We start from the raw sequence: 21,107 nt of genomic DNA, 5'->3' as shown, positions 1-21,107 counted from the left end.
GTGTTCACCGTTGACCACACACACTACGCTTCATTTACCGACAAAGCCGTCGGTCCGTGAACACAAACAAAGACCCGTCACTCAAGGCACTCTTTGTACGAACACTGTTTTGAATAACTAAACAAATAACACAACATTTATAAATGCACACAAAGCAACGTTTTCTCCAAGCAATAAAAAAAAATTTTTTTTACACACACGTGAACAGAAAATGATGCCGACAGTTTTTTAATCCTCGACCTTTTTTTAATCCTCGACCTTTTGTCCCTTAGATGTTTTGTTGTTGACCTTTTGTCACCTTCGACCTTTTGTCGCCCTCGACCTTTTGACTCTTGACCAAATGTCCTCGACCGTTTGTGCCTCGACATTGCAAAACTCGACCTTTTGTCGCACACCCACCGAGTCAGATGTGTGTTTGCACAGTGTATGCCTGTTTGTTTGACTTGAGTGTTCTTGCATGCATATGTGCATGTTCCTCTTTCTGAACAGACTTTTTACTGAATGAAAATGTTATTGCAGTTTGAAGTTTTTAATCTTGTAAGCATAAAGCTTGGCATTATTTCAAAATGGTAAGGTCTGTGATACAATAGAGTCAATCTTCTAGAGTTGCCTGATCGTCGCGATATAACCTTCGTGGTTGAAAACGACGTTAAACACCAAATAAAGAAAGAAAGAAAGAGTTGCCTGAACAGCTTGCTTTTCTATTGCAGAAATGGCCAGTGGTTCATTGCCAACAAACTGGGTTGCCCACACTGCTAACGAGCACGTCAAATTGGTGTCCCTTACCTCGTCAGATGCAGAGTACAAAAAAGTGGAGTCAAACTTCAGAGCCACACTTGGAGCAAACAGGGGCAATCTTACCATTACAGCGGTAAACAAAGCAATTTTTGGTCACTTTTTGGTTGGATGTTTATTCTTGTTCAAATGTATGGAATCTATCGGGGTTATGTTGAATGCAAGTGTTGTTAATTCAGGGATGTATTTCTGCTGCAATATAAGACACTAAATTTGCAGAACTTGTTCTTGTAAGCATAAAAAGTCATTTCAATTACCATTTAAGTTACGGAATGAACTGCACAGATGGGTGTTTCTTGCATAGGGTTTAGAAGGAAAACAATGGCGCGGCCATTTTGATAACAAACATGACAAGCAAAGGGCGATAAATATGGCCTCTGAAAGTATATGCATTCAACCAAAGACATTATAAGATGTTTGATGGGTAGTTGCCAGACCAGCTTTTTTGTCGGTCCGAGGGGGAGCATATCGTCTTTTGTTTCATATTTATTGACCGCGGCCTTCGGCCTTGGTCAATAAATATGAAACAAAAGACGATATGCTCCCCCTCGGACCGACAAAAAAGCTGGTCTGGCAACAAACCATCAAACATCGTTTTTGTCATCATTTTGGTGGTTCAACATTAAGTGAAAAATCAACACAGGGAGCCATGGTTTGAAACGCGAGTTCTGTTATTATAATGCATGTTCGGGGCCCCAGCACGTTGTTCAAAGCTGGCGTGCGAAAGCAACTTACTGTGTGTGATTTGAGTTTATAATGTTGAGACAAGTATGTCAGGTTTGAGGATGCGAAGTTCTGTAGGTTCCGACTACAGAGTGGTGTGTGAAACCAACAGTAAGCGCCTTTGAGACGATAGTGCCCACATGTTGCATTCGAGCGATGGGATTGTCGTATTTCAAACGAGGTGATTTGCTTGCACAGTCAGCGTTGACCATCTCACAACAGATCTGTTATGTGGATTATCGTGCGACGTTCGAGTCGGGGCAAGGAATCGCAGGAAGCAAAGATGAGTCTTTTTCCATTGTCACCTTTCTTTCCGGTTGTTGGTGCATATAATATTGTGCGGACAAAATGATGCGACGGCGAGTGTTTTTTGCCTCCAAGATTTAGTGGTGTGGGTATTGTTTTGCTCGTTTCATACCCACACCAAAACCTGAAACACACCCCACCCCACCCTCCCCCTCCCTCACAATCAGTCCATGAACACAAACACTGACACACACAAATTAATGATCAAGTTAACCCCCCCCCCCCCCCAACCCTTCACTTGCACACCTGCAACGCAGACGATCATATTATTGATTAAATATTCATATAGGTCAGTGTTGGGTTTTTTGCTCTTGTTTGTGTTATTGCAGAATCGGTTTTTGAGTCACTTGAGAAAAAGTGACTCTATGTAATCGGTCAGTGTTAGTCTGTCCGGCCGGCCGTCGGACGGCCGGCCGGCCGTCCGTAGACACCACCTTAACGTTGGACTTTTCTCGGAAACTATCAAAGCGATCGGGCTCATATTTTGTTTAGTCGTGACCTCCAATGACCTCTACACTTTAACGATGGTTTCGTTGACCTTTGACCTTTTTCAAGGTCACAGGTCAGCGTCAAAGGAAAAATTAGACATTTTATATCTTTGACAAAGTATCTCGGAAACTATCAAAGCGATCGGGCTCATATTTTGTTTAGTCGTGACCTCCAATGACCTCTACACTTTAACGATGGTTTCGTTGACCTTTGACCTTTTTCAAGGTCACAGGTCAGCGTCAAAGGAAAAATTAGACATTTTATATCTTTGACAAAGTTCATCGGATGTGATTGAAACTTTGTAGGATTATTCTTTACATCAAAGTATTTACATCTGTAGCCTTTTACGAACGTTATCAGAAAAACAAGGGAGATAACTAGCCTTTTCTGTTCGGCAACACACAACTTAACGTTGGGCTTTTCTCGGAAACTATAAAAGTGACCGGGCTCAAATTTTATGTGAACGTGACTCATTGTGTTGTGAATAGCAATTTCTTCCTGTCCATCTGATGCCTCATATAATATTCAGAACTGCGAAAGTGACTCGATCGAGCGTTTGCTCTTCTTGTCTCTTATTGCTACACGTGTCTCTTCATTACATTTCACCATCGCCCTACCACCCTGCCCCTCTCGGTATTCCACCCCTCGGTTTTCAGTGGTAAATATTAGTAATCGAATATTGAAGCTACGTTGAGTCAAAGGTCACAGAAGATTTGCATCGTGCAGCACTGCACGAATTGGGTCAAAGGACACAAACGATTTGCGTCGTGCCGCGAAGGAAAGATAATCGCGATCTTGTTTCTCATTGCCTCTCTGTTTTTCATTAGACTTGTCATTCTGCTTGCTCGGCTTTGTCAGATGTCTTCATTTCTTGTTGCTATGTTCTTTGCTTTTTCATTATTATTTTTTTATTTGCACTTAGTTTATCGATACAACGTCTTGTGCACGGGTCAAAATGTGTGTGTCAGGGGTCAATTGGTTTGACTTAAATTTGACGTTCGTGTTTCTCCAAACAGAGATACACGCACTCCATGACTTTGTGAGAAGATAAAACATATCGATAGGTTTCATTTGTTTGCGATAAAGCATAAATGTATGACCTTTGATGAGGTAGTTTTGTTTTTTGTTTACATTTGCCAGTTTGCCAGTTCGTATTTGGAACTTGGCGAAGCAGTGTCGTCTGTTTAGGTCTGGGGAAACGCCAATGAAAAGAGCCGAAGAATCCTCGAGCGTTTCTATTGGGTTTGCTTTTGATTATCCATGTGTGATAGGGTGGAGTGGAAGGGGGAGAATAGGCCAGGAAGCATAAATGAGACGCCAAGACAGAGGTTGCGATAACGTGACTTTTAATTAACGTACACCAGAAGCAAACACCAGAAAGTAGACACCAGAAAGCAGACACCAGAAAGTAAACACCAGAAAGCAGTGTAGATTCTCCTCAGTGAGCACACGTAAAAGGAACAGTAAACACAAGAGCACAGGTTTCGGAATTCAGTTACAACCACACGTCGACCGACACATATGAGCAGCACACAGCTCAGTATTACAAATCGCGTTCTCTCCTCTAGTCTAACTGGTCAGTCTTTTAAAGGCTGGCCACTTCCGATACCCTGTGGCGATAAGCCAATAGGGAGGCTACCTAGGTGTCAGACAACGGGGGGCGTTCTACTTAAGATTGCCTGCCAAATGAAAGGGATCGTTAAAGAGGCAGAAATCGTTACAGAGGTGTCACGCACCGGAAATATTACGCACACCGGATAAGGCTCATTATATTACAACCAGTTACAAAGAAGGGGGAGAGGGGTAAGAGACTAAAACCTCCAAGCCACCCTGTCAAAAGAAATGACACCCACTTGACAAAACGCCGTCCAACGATACCCAGACAGTCTGGCGGCACATTACATAACGACCACCTAAATCTGGGATAAGAGGTTAGAAAGGAATCCGGTCAAGAGTCTTCCCTACGATAGTAAACACACAATACTCCTAGCGGGAGACACAACTTGGGTCAGGGGAAGATAATAGACAGGGGAGGCAACTGAGTCAGGCAGGAGATAATTACACAAAAAAAGACTAGGTACGCCACTTGGCTACATCCCCCCCAGCTCTATACCAACTGCGTCCTCGCAGGTACAGCGCCTCGGGAATAGCTGAAAATGACATCTATAAATCAAACACAAGTTCACCCAAGTGAAACAACAAATAAAATCAGAAACGGTAACGGATGACACTCAGTCACCCAACCCATTCATACAAGACACAATACAACAGGCAATCAATAATCATAGTGTACACACAGTCTCTTAGCTGAGCACAATAGCTAACAAGCAAGCAAGGCATGGTTACGCCACATGTGTGACTGAAGAGTTTTCATGATTTTACGAGGGGGTGGTTTAGCTGGGACTTAGAGAAAAGGGGCAGGACAAATTGAGCACAGAATCCCACAATGTTATCGGGTCAGCGTCGTGAAGCTCTATGGGGGCTGGGGCTGTCGCAAGCCGATGCTCTTTCTCTGCGAGCTGCTGTTGCAGCAACGCTTCCAGGTCTTTGCGAATGTGTCCTGCTGCTTTCCGCTCAATTGACACCTCTTCACACTTGAAGACTAACCGCTCTCTAAGTTGGCGTATTTCTAAATCCTTCTGGAAGCGTTCATCCTGTAACTGTTGCTTGGCCTCCAGTTCCTTCTTCAGTCGGGTCTCTAAGCTGTCAATGGAGGCCTCGTGCTTCGACGTCAGCTGTTCCTGAGCAGTCACAACCTCCTCTGTCTGACTGCTCTGCTCGCGGGGCGGTTGCTTGATGGATGTTGACTGCTGGTCCACACGTAGCTCACTGGGCTGTCTCCATGACAGCGGTTGTTCACCTCCATGCCGCTTGGTAGGGCACCTGCTCTGTAGATGCCCGTGGCGGTTGCAAAGCCAACAACGTGGCTTCGCGGACGGTTGCTGTTGACGAGAGGCAGCCGGCTGGCGTTGGTGCAAGGCAGCTCGAAGCTCTGCTGACTTGATGGCGAGTTCGCTGACTTGTAATTGAAGACTGCGTACATCAGTGCTGCTCTCTGTGGCTTGTTGTTGTTGCTTCGTCACCACCTCGAAATCTTCCCTCATCCACCTGAGAGCTTCTGCACGGACTGCCGCAAAAGGGACAGCCTCGCGCCCTCTCACAAAGCGCATGAGGTCCCGTCTCATTGCAGGCAAGAACAGTCCGTGCATGAATCGATCACGAAGTGCAGCATCGGAAACCGTACCGGCAACACCTCCATTCATCTTGTCCCGCAGAGCCTGCAACCTGTGGGCATATGAGAGAATGCCCTCCTCTTGACTCTGGCAGATGTTGTAGAACGATGAAAGCTGTGAAGAAATGCTGGCGTGGTCTCCAAACGTGTCCTGCAGGATGGTCAAGACAAGGTCAGCCGTGGCAGTCGCCTGAGGGGTGTGCAGGTTAACCTCCTTCCTGGCAGCCCCAGCGAGTGACTGGATCAGCCACTCTGCTTCCTCCCCTCCAAGTGCCGCCATGTTGAAATGGGAAATGATGCGCACTGCCTCAGTGCTGAAATCGTCGAGCTGACAGCCATCGTCACCACCAGTGAAGACAGGCAGCCTGGGAGGGGGGAACATCTGCCACTGGGGTCTAGGAACCCCGTCGACCGCCATCTTGGATACGCCGAGTACCTCCTAGTCCTACACTGCTACACCTGCTTTCTGGTGTTAAACTACGGCGTCTCTACTTCCTGAATCCTGCTCGCAGCGCCAGATGTGATAGGGTGGAGTGGAAGGGGGGGAATAGGCCAGGAAGCATAAATGAGACGCCAAGACAGAGGTTGCGATAACGTGACTTTTACTTAACGTATACCAGAAAGCAAACACCAGAAAGTAAACACCAGAAAGCAAACACCAGAAAGCAGTGTAGATTCTCCTCAGTGAGCACACGTAAAAGGAACAGTAAACACAAGAGCACAGGTTTCGGAATTCAGTTACAACCACACGTCGACCGACACATATGAGCAGCACACAGCTCAGTATTACAAATCGCGTTCTCCCCTCTAGCCTAAATGCTCAGTCTTTTAAAGGCTGGTCACTTCTGATAATAAGCCAATCGGGAGGCTACCTAGGTGTCAGACAACGGGGGGCGTTCTACTTAAGATTGCCTGCCCAATGAAAAGGGATCGTTAAAGAGGCAGAAGCCGTGACGGTGTCACGCACCGGAAATATTACGCACACCGGATAAGGCTCATTAGATTACAACCAGTTACAAAGAAGGGGGAGAGGGGTAAGAGACTAAAACCTCCAAGCCACCCTGTCAAAAGAAATGACACCCACTTGACAAAACGCCGTCCAACGATACCCAGACAGTCTGGCGGCACATTACATAACGACCACCTAAATCTGGGATAAGAGGTTAGAAATGCATCCGGTCAAGAGTCTACCCTACGATAGTAAACACACAATACTCCTAGCTGGAGACACGACTTGGGTCAGGGGAAGATAATAGACAGGGGAGGCAACTGGGTCGGGCAGGAGATAATTACACAAAAAGACTAGGTATGCCACTTGACTACACATGTAATAGGGCTTCTTGCAACTATGGTAACCGGGGATTTATTCCCCGGGGAACATGAGATTTATTTCCCAGGTGCTTGTGAATGAAAACTCGTGAAAATTATGACAAAATTAAATGTCCAAATTATGCACAATTTTGGAGCTCATTCCATCAATTAATTTCACTAGAATTATTCTTAGCGTTGATAAAAGTGACTTATATCAAATATAACTCAATAATGGCACTGGATTGTGAGGTTTGGCTTTACAATGCTATATTTAACATTACCTCTATCAATAGTATTATTTCTTGAGAACACCGATAACTTACTTGAATAGTACTGTGAAATGACTCCTATATGTATGGTTGGCATCTTGTGTAAAAACAAGCTTTTAGTGCCTGACATGTAAAGGCCTTGATTCATTCTAACTGCCGTTCTGATTTGTTTTCCATTCTGATTGTCCGAGTTCACCACAGTTTCTGCAAAGAAGAAAACAATGATGGTCTTTTGTTTTTTCTGACCCAAGAACTCGACCATTGTTGACTGTGTATGTGATTCAACTGACAGGATACAGATTTGACCGTGTTTGTAATTGGACTCACGGTCTGCGACAGATCCAACCGTGGTTGATAGTTTGTATGTGACTAGACTGACAGTTATAGGATCTAACCATGGCTGACTGTGCCTGAATGTGATTTGACTGACGTGATACAAGTGTGACCGTCTTTGACTGTGCTTTTTGTGACTATACAGCGATAGTAAACAGATCTTAAATCATGGCTTATGACTGCTTGGTTGTGGTAACAGATTGACAGGATACAGAATCGAACCCTGTACCAGCAGTACATTGCCAAAAAGGCTCACCTTGAGAAGCAAAACCCAGGCATTGAGAATGAGAAGACAATATGGCACGGAACAGCTTCAGATGCGATTGACAACATCAACAACTATGGATTCAACCGCAGCTACTGTGGGAAAAATGGTGGGTGTATGTTGCAAAATGATCAGACAACAAACAAGAGTTGCAAACAATCTGAAAATGATGTGTCTTCTTTGTACAAGAAAAACTGTTGCATCCCTTGCACCAGTGACTGATAATTATGTTGAGTCAGGTCATCGAGAGTGTCACAGTGGTGCACACGATCACTTGACTCCACACATCAATAAGTCCCAACATGTGCCTCATGTTTAAGGGGCGCAACTCTTCTACAGCCCATAAAACTCGGAGAGAGTTACATGTGTAGAGGTTCGGAAGCTCTTGTTTTGTTTCTCTTCTCTTGTGTTACGGACTCTCTCTGGACTCTCACACACGGACACAACATATGACATTGTGACAACAGCAGAATACTGGCATAGCATGTTTTATTTCTGTGTCTCTCGATCTTCCCTCCTCCTCTTCGCCAACCCGACCGAAGCCGGTGGCTACAAGCCACAGTACTATGTTGACTACATCTCCTGAGTTAGTGAACAAAATACGTCCGCACAGGCTCTTCCGAAGTTCTCAAAGTTCTCTCCCACACTCCGGCATGTACACACATATAATTCAACTTTAGCTAGAGTTACAAACATCCAATCAGCATCTTAGTAACGATTAGTAACACAACATTCTAAGATGATACCCCATTTCATTGGTTGAAGACAAGATAAAAAAAAAGGGGGGGGGGTAAGGGATTAAAACCTTCCATCCGCAGCTGACATGCTTCTATGATCTCTCACTATTAGCATCACACCCACTTCACACTTCCCCAAACCTCAGGGGTGTAGAGGCAGTCCAGTGTCAGACTGCATAATACTTCCCCTGCAGACAGGGTTGTCTGCCTCAGACACAGGTGGCCTGTCCACTTCAAGTTCTAAGGGATTAAGAAAATTGCTTCACTCAAAGGGACACTGTTTGCAGCTGGACACGGCAGGTGCACACCAGTACTTTTAGTTCAAAGAATAATGAAATGACACAAAACACAAATCGGTTGGCAAGATGAACTACAAACACTAGACTGGACAATGACAACAGCTTTACTCTATAATTGGTGACTGGTCACCCTGTCACACATGTATTTCCAAACGTTGTCTATTGTAGAAATGAAACTGTGCAGCATGAATAAGGTTGAATTAGATTACATATTCTTACTCCAATTCACATAAATGCATTGACTTCAGTCTCACATGCTAGATGTCGAAAAACCACTCAAATTACCTGCCCTTAAAAGGGTGGTAACCAAGCTAAAAAGAGACGCCATAGCCGTTGCTATGTCCTGACCTTGCTCGGTTACCCATAACACCCTGCGCACCACGTGAGCGCCAGCATCCGGAATAATCATTCTCGACTTTGAACAGCACACGGTGGACGTGTCGATTTTTGTCACTCACTTTTGGCCTTCGCATGCCGGCTTGTCCGTGAAACTAGCTGTATCTTGTGGGTCTACCTGTCCATCTACCTTTTGGTGAGATCTTTCTGTTTTTGTTTGATTGATAGCTTTTTGTTTGAACATGCACGCAGAATTTTTTCGTTCTGGGTGACTGTTTTTCGTCGGTGTTAAAATGGCCGACAACAAAGCTAAAATTAGCGCGAGACTGGAAGGAGACAATAAGGCTCTTAGCCCGGTTAAGAAAACTAAACCTAAGAGTAAGCCTAAGAACGTTGATTTGCCTATCATGCGGGTCGAAGATCCGTCAAATAGCACTTCTTTTGATGTTTCTATCCCTCCAAGGGCGGTTTCAGTTCCTCCTCAGCTCGCTTCCCCTGATGGGGTTAATCAGCCTGGGCCTTCAGCCTTGGGCTCCTTAAAGACTGAATTGTTTGAATTTATTTCTCAGCAGTTCGCGTCCCGTTCTGGGGTCCCTCCTCTGCCACCGGCGGTAGGGGATCCTTCCTCCCTAGCTCGGCTGGGGTTGTCGTCGTCTGCGACTTCGACTGATGGTGGGGGTGGCCGCGCGACCATTCCTTCTTTGCACTGGCCTAGTGCACCTGACCTGTTCGGTTCAACCCTCTCTGCCTCTGGTAGTGCGGCGGTTGCTCTCGAACACTCTCTCCGTAAGGAGAGGGGGTCTGCCCCCTATCTGTCTCTTCCCGCTCACCTTGCTTTTAGCACTGCTGAGTCGGGAAGTCAGCCCTCTCACCGTTTGGGAGAGGGAGAGGGGGGGGCATGGTAAGTCACAGCCTGGGCTTGTTCCCACTCTGCCTCATTGGGGGCAGGGGGCTGTGTCAGCGGCCCATCCTTTCCCTCCCTCGGGGCGGGATTGGGTGGGGGCTGGCGTAGCGACCCACCCTTTCCCGCCCTACGGGCAGGATCGGGTGGGCGCTGTTGGACTGGCGTCTCAGTCTGTACCGCTATTGTCCTCGGCTAGCAGCCGCCCCCCTCCCCAGTGGGGGTGGGGGGTGGTGGAGCTACAGGACTACAGCAAGTTGACGGGTGGGGGCGGCCGTTTACGGTCACGTCTCACACTTCGTCTTACCCCTCTCAGGGGTTGTTTGCTGCAGCGACGAGCCACCACCCTCCTCATGCGGGGTGCGGGGTAGCTCAAGTTGGCCAGACCAGTTTTGTCGGCTGGGGCCAAGCTCCCGCACAGCAGTCGGGGAACAATGGGCCGGACGCGGCTTTGTTCGGCTCCTCCCTCCTTCTCGGCTGGGCGCCGTGCCGACTGTCTACTCTTCTTCCCCTTTTGGGTAAAGGGGGTGATGGTGGTTGGCAAGCGGGATCGGGGCACGCTTTTGATTCTCCTGACTCCCCTCCTTTGTGTAGTGACACATTGGATGGTGGGGATTCGGATTCTTCTGTGGAAGAAGAGGAGTTTGTAGCCTTGCCTATTGGGTTTAGACAAGCTATGAGGAAAGCGGCTTCAGTGGCAGCGATTTATTTCCCGGAGGGTGTGGTGGATTCAGGCCAGGGTGTCTCTTTCCCCCTTCTGCTGCGGATGATTTTCGGCCCTCGCGGGATGAATCACAATCGTTTCGTTTTGTGTAATCTCCAGCCGTTGCTTATCACATGTCGCAACTGTTGGCTCGGCCGGCCCCTCAGGGGAGCGGTCTTTTGCCTACTCCCTTTCCTTTGTTGCATGCGCATGGTCCAGCGCCTCCTTCGGCTAAGCCCATGGCTGGCTTCGAACGCACAGTCCACTTCTTTTTCTCCGTTAGTGCAGAAAAAGTTGGACTGGAGTGTGAAGTCTAGGAACTTTGTTCAGACTTTTGCTTTGCCAAGGGCGACATTTCCGATTCCGCCTGAGTTGGTTGCTTTGTTGCCAAAACAACCCTCCGCTAAGGAGGGAGTTTCGTTCTCGGATTCATCTCTCTCCTCACTTGAGGAGATGGGTAGGCTTGATCTTGAGTTGGCTTCTATGGCTGAGACTTTGCCTATGTCAACAAACAGGGAGGAGCTTGGTCCTTTTTTCTGGCAGACAGAGTCTGCGAGATTCTGATCTGGTGCCACTCACACCAGATCATAGTCTCAGCGAAATATCTCCCGGGCAGGCTCGGACTCGCTCAGCAGGTCCTCTCAGGTGTTGCACACGGAGTGGACCATCACACACGGGGCTCTCCAGCGCCTGTGGGCTCAGGTGGAAAACCCTATGATCGATCTGTTTGCAACCAGGTTCTCCAGGAGGCTTCCGGTTTTTGTGTGTTCCCTTTTCCGGACACGGAGGCTTGGCGAAGCAATGCAATGGAGTTCTCGTGGGTAGGCCTTCAGGCCTACGCGTTCCCCCCCTTTCCTCTGCTCAGCAGAGTGGTGCGGAAAGCCGAGCTGGAACGTCCAGATCTTCTGCTGGTAGCCCCCATGTGGCCGTCGCAGCATTGGTTTCCAGATCTGCTGCTATTGGCCAAAGGTCCTCCGATTCCTCTAAACCTAGTGCGGGGAGAGCTCGTTCAGCCAAGAACAGGCATTCCGCACAACGCCCCGTAGGCCCTTTGCCTACACGTCTGGAGGTTGTGAGGACGGAGCTACGTAAATCTGGCGCTTCGAATTTGACACTGGATTTAGTCCATAAAGCGCATAGGTCCTCCACTTCCTCGGTCAATGCCTCGCATTGGTCTGCCTGGGCCAAGTGGTGTAGAGAGTCTGGGGTCAACGCCTTGGCTCCTCGCTCTCTCCAGGTTGCGAATCACCTCTCTTTCTTGTCCGCTCAGGGCAGCTCGGCCTCTTCTTTGAGAGTCAGGCGGTCAGCGATATCTGCTACTTTGAGGCAGATAGGCAGATCTATTAATGTCAATGGGGTGATCGCTAGTGTGTTTAAAGGGGCCGCTCTCCAAGAGGTGAAGAGACGGACCCCTGTCCCTGCTTGGGACTTGTTTTGGGTTTTGGATTTCTTGCGTTGGTCAGCATTTGAGCCTTTACAGGCTGCCAGCTTGACGAATTTAACGCGCAAGTCTTTGTTCCTTCTTCTCCTGGCCACTGCTCGTAGGGGCAGTGAAATTCATGCCCTTTCGGGGTTGCCAGAGGATATTGCTTTTGAGCGTGATGGTTCGGTGTCACTGCATTTTCGGCCTGGCTTCCTGGCTAAAAATCAGAAGCCAGGCCAAGCTCCGCGGGTGATTCAAGTCCCCTCTCTTGGGACTATTCTTGCCCCGGGTGATCCTGATTTAGCCAACTGCCCGGTTAGAGCCTTGAGATCCTACCTCTCTCGCACTCAGTTGATTAGAGCTAAAAGTCAGAAACTCTTGTTTATATCTCTGAACACAAAGCGTGATAAAGATATTTCAAAATTGACACTCACAAGATGGGTTGCGACTCTCATTCGGCAAGCATATGAGTGGTGGCTCGCTCAAGAAGGGGGGGGGGGGGGGGCGTTCAGTCCTTCCTCTGTCCTCAGCTCGGGTCCATGAGTCCAGAGCGTGGGCTTCCTCTATCGCTGTGTTGCGTTCTGGTCGCCTGGGCGAAGTTTTGCAAACGGCTTACTGGAGATCAGATGATGTGTTCATCAGTTTTTATCTTCGGGATATCTCCTGCACTCGGCTTGACGGCTCCAGTTCGTTGCCGGCCTTGGTTGCTGCAGGGCAGGTTCTTTCAAGGACATAAGTAAGTTCCCTCTACTCCACCTTTAGGAGGAATCTGCATTTATGAGAATTGGAGTAAGAATATGTAATTTAATGGAACATTTCTAAGTAAATTTTCATTTGATTAATATACTTACCCAATTCTCATAGTTAATACCCTCCCATCCATCCCCGCTACCTTATATCCTTGGGGTGTTTGAGTAGTCTCTAATGATTATTCCGGATGCTGGCGCTCACGTGGTGCGCAGGGTGTTATGGGTGTGACAGGGGAGGCTACCGCTCCTTTCACAGCAGACTCTGCACCCGAGTTGTTGGCCTTTAAAAGTCAACACCGGTGTATTGTAGAATTCTGTTTGTGATGGGGTCTGGTGGTTTCCGATTGTCTGTATGTTCATGGAAACCTTCGGGTTTGCATAACAGTTTTTATGGGGCTAAGAAATTAGCCCTAACATTTTCAATCCTGTTTGATTGCACTTCGCTTCCCGAGGTGATCGTAGTGTTTTCGGCACACGGTTACATGGGTAACCGAGCAAGGTCAGAACATAGCAACGGCTATGGCGTCTCTTTTTATCTTGGCCTTTTCAGACAGCTTTGAATTCGATTTGGAACCCCTCCTCCCAGGGTTGGCAGGTCTCGGTTCAGTTAGAAAGCTGGTTTCAGCAGACCACAGAGCAGTGGCTAAAACCATGGATCTCACAGGGAGTTCTCATCACTCCTCCTCCCCCAGAGGAGGATTTGTTCACAGACGCTTCCCTATCAGGCTGGGGTGCTCATCTTTCTCACCACACAGCCTCAGGCACGTGGACAACACTGGTCAAGCCCTCTCACACATCAATGTGCTCGAGTTAGAGGCTGTAGCCCATGGTCTCCAGAGCTTTCTATCGCTGGTGGCAGGCAAACATGTTCGTCTTCATACAGACAATACAACTGTTGCTGACGGCAATTAACCTATTTGGAATTATGTTACTATTCCTGTTAGTGTACATATGCGTGCGCGAGTGTAGTATGCTTCGTATGGTATTTTTATCTGTTGTCTTATTATTTGTTTGTCTTTTAATGTGCACCACACTGAAATTTCTCTGTATGAGATAATAAAGTATTCGTATTCGTATTCGTACATAAACAAACAGGGCGGTACCCGCTCTCTCACGCTTTCACTCAAAGCATGCCAAATTCTCAAGTGGTGTCACCAGCATCAGATCACGTTATCAGCAAAATATCTGCCGGGAAAACTATGTTTTGGCAGACTCGCTCAGTCGATCCTCGAAAGTACTCCACACGGAGTGGACAATCACCCGCCACGCTCTCCAGCGGCTTTGGGTGCAGGTGGACAAACCGATAGCCGATCTTTTTGCAACCCGGTTCTCAAGGAGACTACCAGTGTTCATATCCCCGTTTCCAGACCCGGAAGCCTGGAAAGTGAATGCACTGGAAGTCGACTGGACAGGACTCACAGCTTATGCTTTCCCACCATTCCAACTTCTTGGAAAAGTGCTGAGGAAAGCAGAGTTGGAACGACCATCCCTGATTCTAGTCGCTCCAATGTGGTCGAGTCAGCATTGGTTTCCGGATCTCCTCCGCTTAGCAGAAGGTCCTCCCATTCCTCTAAACCTGGAAGAGGGAGAATTACTGCAACCACGCACCGGCATTCAGCACGAGAACCCACAGTCCCTGCTCCTTCACGCATGGAGACTGTGAGAAGATCCCTGCGTCGGTCGGGCGCCTCGGACGGGACACTGGATTTGGTTCCAAAAAAAAATACCCAAAAAAAAGCGCACAGGACTTCTACGAGCTCAGTGTACGCTTCACATTGGACAGCTTGGGTTAAATGGTGCGCGGAGAATCAGGTCAGTTCTGTCTCCCCGCGTTCTATGCCGGTAGCAAATCACTTATCTTGGTTAGCAGCTCGGGGCAGTTAGTTCTCCCTCTAACGTCGGCAAGGATGCATGAGGCAAGATCCTGGGCTATGCTAAGGTCAGGAAGATTATCTGAGGTCCTCCATTCTGCCTACTGGAGATCGGAGGATGTTTTCATCAACTATTACCTGCGCGACATTTCCAGTGCGCGACAGGACGGTGCCAAGGGGCTACCAGTGATGGTAGCAGCAGGACATAATTGTTGCCTACCTCATAGGTGAGCATCCCACCACCTTAATTAGCAATCTGCTATATGTGAATTGGGATAAGATATGTAATTTAATCGAACATTTTAAGAATACATTTTCATTTGATTTAAATATACTTACCCAATTCACATAGTGAAGTCCCTCCCGCTTTAGATTCCCTAAAAATAAAAGGGCGCTTCGAGCGAATGAATAAGATGGCGGCGAGAATGCGCAATGCATGTTGGGAGGTAACCTTGACCTGGCGTTGTCATGTGACCGTCAAGGCTGTTCTATTTTTAGGGTTACGTCCCCCCTACCAGGGTGGAGCGTAGTTTTCAGCGTTTCTTTCTTTCTTTCTTTATTTGGTGTTTAACGTCGTTTTCAACCATGAAGGTTATATCGCGACGGTTTTCAGCGTTCTAGCACTAAACTGAAGTAAATTGCCATATGTGAATTGGGTAAGTATATTAATCAAATGAAAATTTATTCTTAAAATTTTCGATTCTCTCTTTCCTATACTGTTGAATAATGTACTGTGTGATAGCCTGGAAAGTGAATGCACTGGAAGTCATTGATTTCACTCCCAATCGTTGTCACAATATCTGTTTCTTGATTTAAACTTAATCACCGCTTTCCAATTTTACCCTAAAGACACGTTCTTGTTCTCTTCACAGCAACGGTGCATGGGCAAGGTGTGTACTTTGCCATCAACACTAACTACTCAGCACACCCGACATATTCCCCGCCAGATCCATCAGGCAATCGCCGTGTCTACCAGTGCAGAGTGCTGGTTGGTCATCCTGTCCAAGGAAACCAGAACCTCAGAGTCCTGCCTCCCAGACAGGGTCCCGTTCTCTATGATTCTGCCACTGACAATCCAGGAAATCCTTCTATGTATGTGATCTTCAACGATACCCAGGCCTACCCGGAATACATGGTTACCTTTAAATAAGTTTCCTGTATCACTGAACAGGGACACCGGATAAGCTGGGATTTATTTTGAAGACTTGCCTGGATGGAATTACAATGTAATTGTCTTAATTGTAACGTAATCTGCCTTGACAGGTTATTTTGAAAAAAACATTCTGTAGCACAGCTAGCTATGGTCACATTGAAATAAACAAGACTAGTCGCTAGACTGCTTGATGAAGTGAGATTTGTTTTTAAATTAACCTGGCATAGCAATTGCAAGGATATGTGATTGTATTGAAATGGCCATCCTGTATCACAAAGCAGGAACACTTATACAATGTACATGGAAAATATTTTCTATTTCTTACTCTCACATGTTCCCTCTCTCTCTCTGCCTCACTGTCTCTCTGTCTCTGTTTTTCTCTTTTGAAAAGACATTTTAAATTTCCTTGGTGAGAGATTTTTTATCCTCGGTGCTGTTTAGTATGTGTGGAACTGATTGAACGTACAATTAGCTTTTCTTTGTTTTAATTCATGGTTAGGTAGGATGATAGGTTAGCGTAATATTGTTTGGTTTTTGATTGATTCATGGTTAGGTAGGATGACAGGTTAGCGTAATATTGTTTGGTTTTTGATTGATTCATGGTTAGGTAGGATGACAGGTTAGCGTAATATTGTTTGGTTTTTGATTGATTCATGGTTAGGTAGGATGACAGGTTAGCGTAATATTGTTTGGTTTTTGATTCATTCATGGTTAGGTAGGATGACAGGTTAGCGTAATATTGTTTGGTTTTTGATTAATTCATAGTTAGGTAGGATGACAGGTTAGCGTAATATTGTTTGGTTTTTGATTGATTCATGGTTAGGTAGGATGACAGGTTAGCGTAATATTGTTTGGTTTTTGATTCATTCATGGTTAGGTAGGATGACAGGTTAGCGTAATATTGTTTGGTTTTTGATTAATTCATGGTTAGGTAGGATGACAGGTTAGCGTAATATTTGGTTTTTGATTGATGCTTTGGCAGGTTGTGAGTCTTTCTTTCAGTGGTAATTATTGTTTGTAGCAATCTTTGTCAGATGCGTTTGATTTTGTTAGAAAATGTTGTGTGACTCATATTGTAATATTAATCTTTGATAGAGATTGTTCCTTTAAAGATTTAATTTTTGTGTAATATTGCTGTGTTGACGTTTTGATTATGTTAGACCTTCCTGTGAAAGGTATGAATTGGAAAGCATAATGTAATTAGTGAGGAGTTTGTTGTAACATTAGCAGTACTGTGACCTTTGATGTTTGTTCCCCATCCTGACCTTCAACTGAAAGTATTCTCATAGGCCTGTAATATTGTTAATTATAGACCTTTGGTTGTATTCTTATTAATAATATGTAATAGAAAGAAAACCATGAGATATATGTTTATTTTTTCAATTTATGTTGATTATTAAATTGTTTTAGTTTTGATGGTCTCATAAAGTTGGACGCTTCTTGTTGTTATTTAATCACATATTCTTACTCCAATTCTTATGAATGCATTGACTTTAGTCCCACATGCTAGATGTCGAAAAAACCTCTCAAATTACCTGCCCTTAGTAGGGTGGTAACCAAGCTAAAAGCGACGCCATAGCCGTTGCTATGGCCTGACCTTGCTCGGTTACCCATAACACCCTGCGCACCACGTGAGCGCCCGCATCCGTAATAATCATTCTCGACTTTCGACAACACACGGTGGACGTGTCCGAATTTCGCTCTCACTTTTGGCCTTCACATGCCTGCTCGTCCTTGAGACTAGCCGGTTCTGGGGGTTCTACCTGTCCGTCTACCTTTTGGTGAGATCTTTCCTGTTTATGTTTGGTATAAATGTTGATAGCTTTGTGTTGAACACGCACGCAGAAGTTTTTTGTTCTGGGTGACTGTTTTTCGCCGGTCTTAAAATGGCCGACAACAAAGCTAAACTTGGCGCGAGACTGGAAGGTGACAAGGCTCTTAGCCTGGTTTAGAAAACTATACCTAAGAGTAGCCTAAGAACTTTGATTTGCCTATTATGCGGGTCGTAGATCCGTCATACAGCACTTCTTTTTATGTTCCTATCCCTCCGAGGGCGGGTTCAGTTCTTTCACAGCTCGCTTCCCCTGTTGGGGTTAATCAGCCTTTAGGCTCCTTATAGACTTTTTGTTGGATCGTCGTCGGTGCGACTGATGGGGGGGGGGGGGGGGTGGCCGTGTGGCTATTCTTTCCCCTTTCTCTGAGTAAGAGGAATCAGTCAATGTCCTCCTTTTGGGGGGACTTAACGATGTTTTGGTCTGTATTCTCAGCTGTTTCAGGCGCGATCGGCGGTTCCCGCCCTCCCGTTCGTCAGCTTCGCACTGTGGTCAAGTGCAAATGGCCTGTTCGGTTCAGCCCGTTTTTTGCCTCTGGTGGCTCTGGGCTGTTCTCGAGCACCCCTTCCTTTAGGAGGGGGGGCCTGCTCCCTGCCTGCGTCTAACCACTCTGATTACCGCCGGTACTTCTCAGTGTGTTACGCAGCCCCCCGCCAATGGGGGGGGGATAGGGGGGGCGCTCCTGCGTCGCACCGTCGCCTGGTGCAAACGGCCAGTTCGGTTCAGTCCTTTCTGCCACTGGTAGACTGGGTTGTTCGCGAGCACTCTCTCCTTTGGGAGAGGGGGCCAGCTCCCCGCCTGCTTTGGCCGCTCGGCTTGCTTTAAAAACAGCACTGCTGGGTCGGTCATGCAGCCCCCTTACCGTGAGGAAGGGGGAGTGGGGGGGCACGGTAAGTCACGGCCAGGGCTTGTCCCACTCTGCCCTTTGCGGGCAGGGGGCCGTGTTAGCTTCCCACCCTTTCCCGCCCCCCGGGCGCGTTCGGGTGGCGGCTTTCCAGGCTACGTTACATACCCCTTCTCTGCTCCATTTGGGGCAGGGTGGGGGGGGTATCAGTGGCTCACTCTTTCCCGCCCACCGGGCAGGATCGGGTGGGGGCTGGAGTAGCGTTCCACCCTTTCCCTCCCTCTGGGTTGGACGGGGTGGGCGCTGTTGGACTGTCTTCACAGTCTGTGTCTCTATTGTCCTGGCCCGACAATCGTTCTCCTCCCCTTTCGGGGTGGGTGGGCGGTGGGCTATAGGACTACGGCAGGTGGACGGAGGGGGGTCGGCCGTTGCTCGGTTCGTCTCTCTCCGTCGCTCTTACTGCTGTGGCGAGCCATCCCCCTCCCCATCTGGGGCATGGCGTGGCTCAGGCCTTTCTTCACAGCGGGGGTGCTATGTACGGCTTTCCAGGCTACGTTACATACCCCTTATTGGCTCCATTTGGGACAGGTGGCTGTGTTAGCTGCCTGCGCTTGTCGCGGGTAGCGGTCGCGAAACAATGAGCTTGACTCTCTTTTGTTCTCGGCAGGGTGTCTCGCACAGTGGTCAGGGAACAATGAGCTTTGCTCCGTTTTGTTCTCTGCACGGGCTGTGCCGGCTGTCTACCTGTGACAGGCGGAGACAGAACATACTCTTTCTCTCCAGTCTCCCATTCTTTGTATTCACAATGGTCTGTGGGGACTCGGCTATAGTATCGCCTGGCCGGTGGTCATTGTCCTTAGCCAGCATAGGTCACCCCCCCCCCCCTCCTAGGGGTGGGTGAGTGATAGGGCTACTTGACTTCGACAGGTGGACGAGCGAGAAACGGCCGTTTCTCTGTTTCAGTCCTTACCCCCTCTAGGGGTTACGGCTGTGCTGGACCACCCCCCTCCCCACTTGGGGTGAGTTGTGGTTCAAACCAGGTAGTCTGGTTCTTAGCACTGGGATGCTTCTCTAGCACAGCGGGTGGGGTAAGACGCGCCGGGCCCGGCTTTGTCTTGTTTCTCCACTCTCTCTCCTTCTCGGCAGAGATCTGTGCCAGTTACCAACCCCTCTTTCCCCACCTCTTGTTCAGGTGGGCGGTTTTGGGTTGGCAGTCAGAGACTGATCACGCTTTTCATTCACACTCTTGGCGGTGTTATCGGCAGGAGTATTTAGTGCGCGACCTCCCCTGTCTCACCTCCTTTTGTGTTTTTCACAACTGGTGGTTAGGTTCGGACTCCTTGTTTGAGGAGGGGGAGTGTATAGGGTTGCCTACTGGTTGTAGGCTTCCCTTACATAGAGCGGCTGCTGTTGCAGTTTTCTTTGTCCCGGATAGGTTGGGGGTGTCTCTCTTCCTTCCTCTTCCGGGATGGCTTTGGGTTTTCACAGGCTTTCTCGCAATTTGTTTCATTTGCTGAGTCTGCGGTGATTGCCTACCACATGCCACACTTTTTGGCTTGATCCGCACCTTACGATAGTGGTCTTCAGCCTACACCTTTCCCGCTGCTTCATACGCAGGGGTCTGCTGGCTTCGGGGTTTCAGGCTGCTTCGTCCTCACTTTTAGTGCGGAAGAAGATAGCAGGGAATTTTTCAGGCTCAGGGTCTGATCCGGACTTTTTTATTGCCAGGGGCTAGTTCCTAGCTTCGCTTACAGACCACAGGGAACATGGAGTTTTCATGATGTTACTCCTCCCTCTCCTCTCTGGAGGAGCTAGGATGGCATGGTTTGGAGTTTTCTGCTTTCGTTGAGACTCTCTTCTGTGCTTTCTTATAGGCAATCTTATCCTCCCTGAACGCTCTTTTGGGTTAGGGAGGATGCCTTGGATAAGGCTTTAGCCAGGCTGCTGGCAGCTTGGGCTAGGGTCTTCACTGAGCGGAGAAGTTTCTCGGTGACGTTTTAGGCCCACACTGTTTTTGCTTGGTGTGATCTCCTTTCTTTACAAGGGGTTTGATTTCATGCTGGTTGCAGGAAGCAAGGGTCAGGCTTTTTCGGGGGTTGTTAAAACCTACTCAATAGCTGGAATCTTTCCCTTCCTTCTTGGACCTCTGGCAGCGCATTTATGCGCTCCCGGTTACAAAGGGGTGTTTTGGTTCAGTGTCTCCTCCCTCTCTGCGGGAGGTGGGTCGGCATGGGCTAGAGCTTTCAGCTTTGGCTGAGATTTTCCTCGGTGCTCTCACATGAGCTTTCCTTCTGCGTTTCTGCACACAGGAAAGGGCTCGGTTTCTGGGGGTGTTGGTCTCTGGACTATCTCGGGGGCTGGTTGAGCTTTTTCAAGGTCAATCAGCTTGTCAGCTGCACTTTCTTTTGGTGTTGAACCAGGCTTTTTGCCTGGTGCTCTCAGTAACCAGGCAAAATTCCGAGCTGTCCTTATCCCAGGTTTTTTACCTGGGCATGCTGTTCGACTTTGTCTCTTGGAAGGTTTATTCTTCACACAA

At 47.7% G+C, this 21,107-nt stretch overlaps 1 protein-coding gene across 1 annotated transcript; it reads left to right on the top strand.

The window, feature by feature from the left end:
- The first annotated feature begins 712 nt into the window (after positions 1-712).
- Positions 713-18,865, top strand: LOC138982452 (protein mono-ADP-ribosyltransferase PARP15-like). Its single transcript, XM_070355745.1, has 3 exons — positions 713-871; positions 7,658-7,832; positions 15,615-18,865. Exons 1-3 carry the CDS (start codon positions 713-715, stop codon positions 15,890-15,892), a joined length of 612 nt encoding a protein of 203 aa, XP_070211846.1. The 3' UTR covers positions 15,893-18,865.
- The last annotated feature ends 2,242 nt before the right edge of the window (positions 18,866-21,107 follow it).

Source organism: Littorina saxatilis, linkage group LG12 (genome assembly GCF_037325665.1).
Source record: "Littorina saxatilis isolate snail1 linkage group LG12, US_GU_Lsax_2.0, whole genome shotgun sequence".
Classification (NCBI taxonomy): Eukaryota; Metazoa; Mollusca; class Gastropoda; order Littorinimorpha; family Littorinidae; genus Littorina; species Littorina saxatilis.
Note: the sequence above shows the minus strand (reverse complement) of the source record. Positions and strands in the feature narration are given on the sequence as shown.

Excerpts from the sequence above, each read along its gene's own strand:
- LOC138982452 (XM_070355745.1), top strand. The coding sequence starts at position 713 with ATGGCCAGTGGTTCATTGCCAACAAACTGGGTTGCCCACACTGCTAAC. Across the intron at positions 872-7,657 it reads GCAATCTTACCATTACAGCG|ATTGACAGGATACAGAATCG; the intron begins GTAAACAAAGCA and ends TTGTGGTAACAG. Across the intron at positions 7,833-15,614 it reads CAGCTACTGTGGGAAAAATG|CAACGGTGCATGGGCAAGGT; the intron begins GTGGGTGTATGT and ends TTCTCTTCACAG.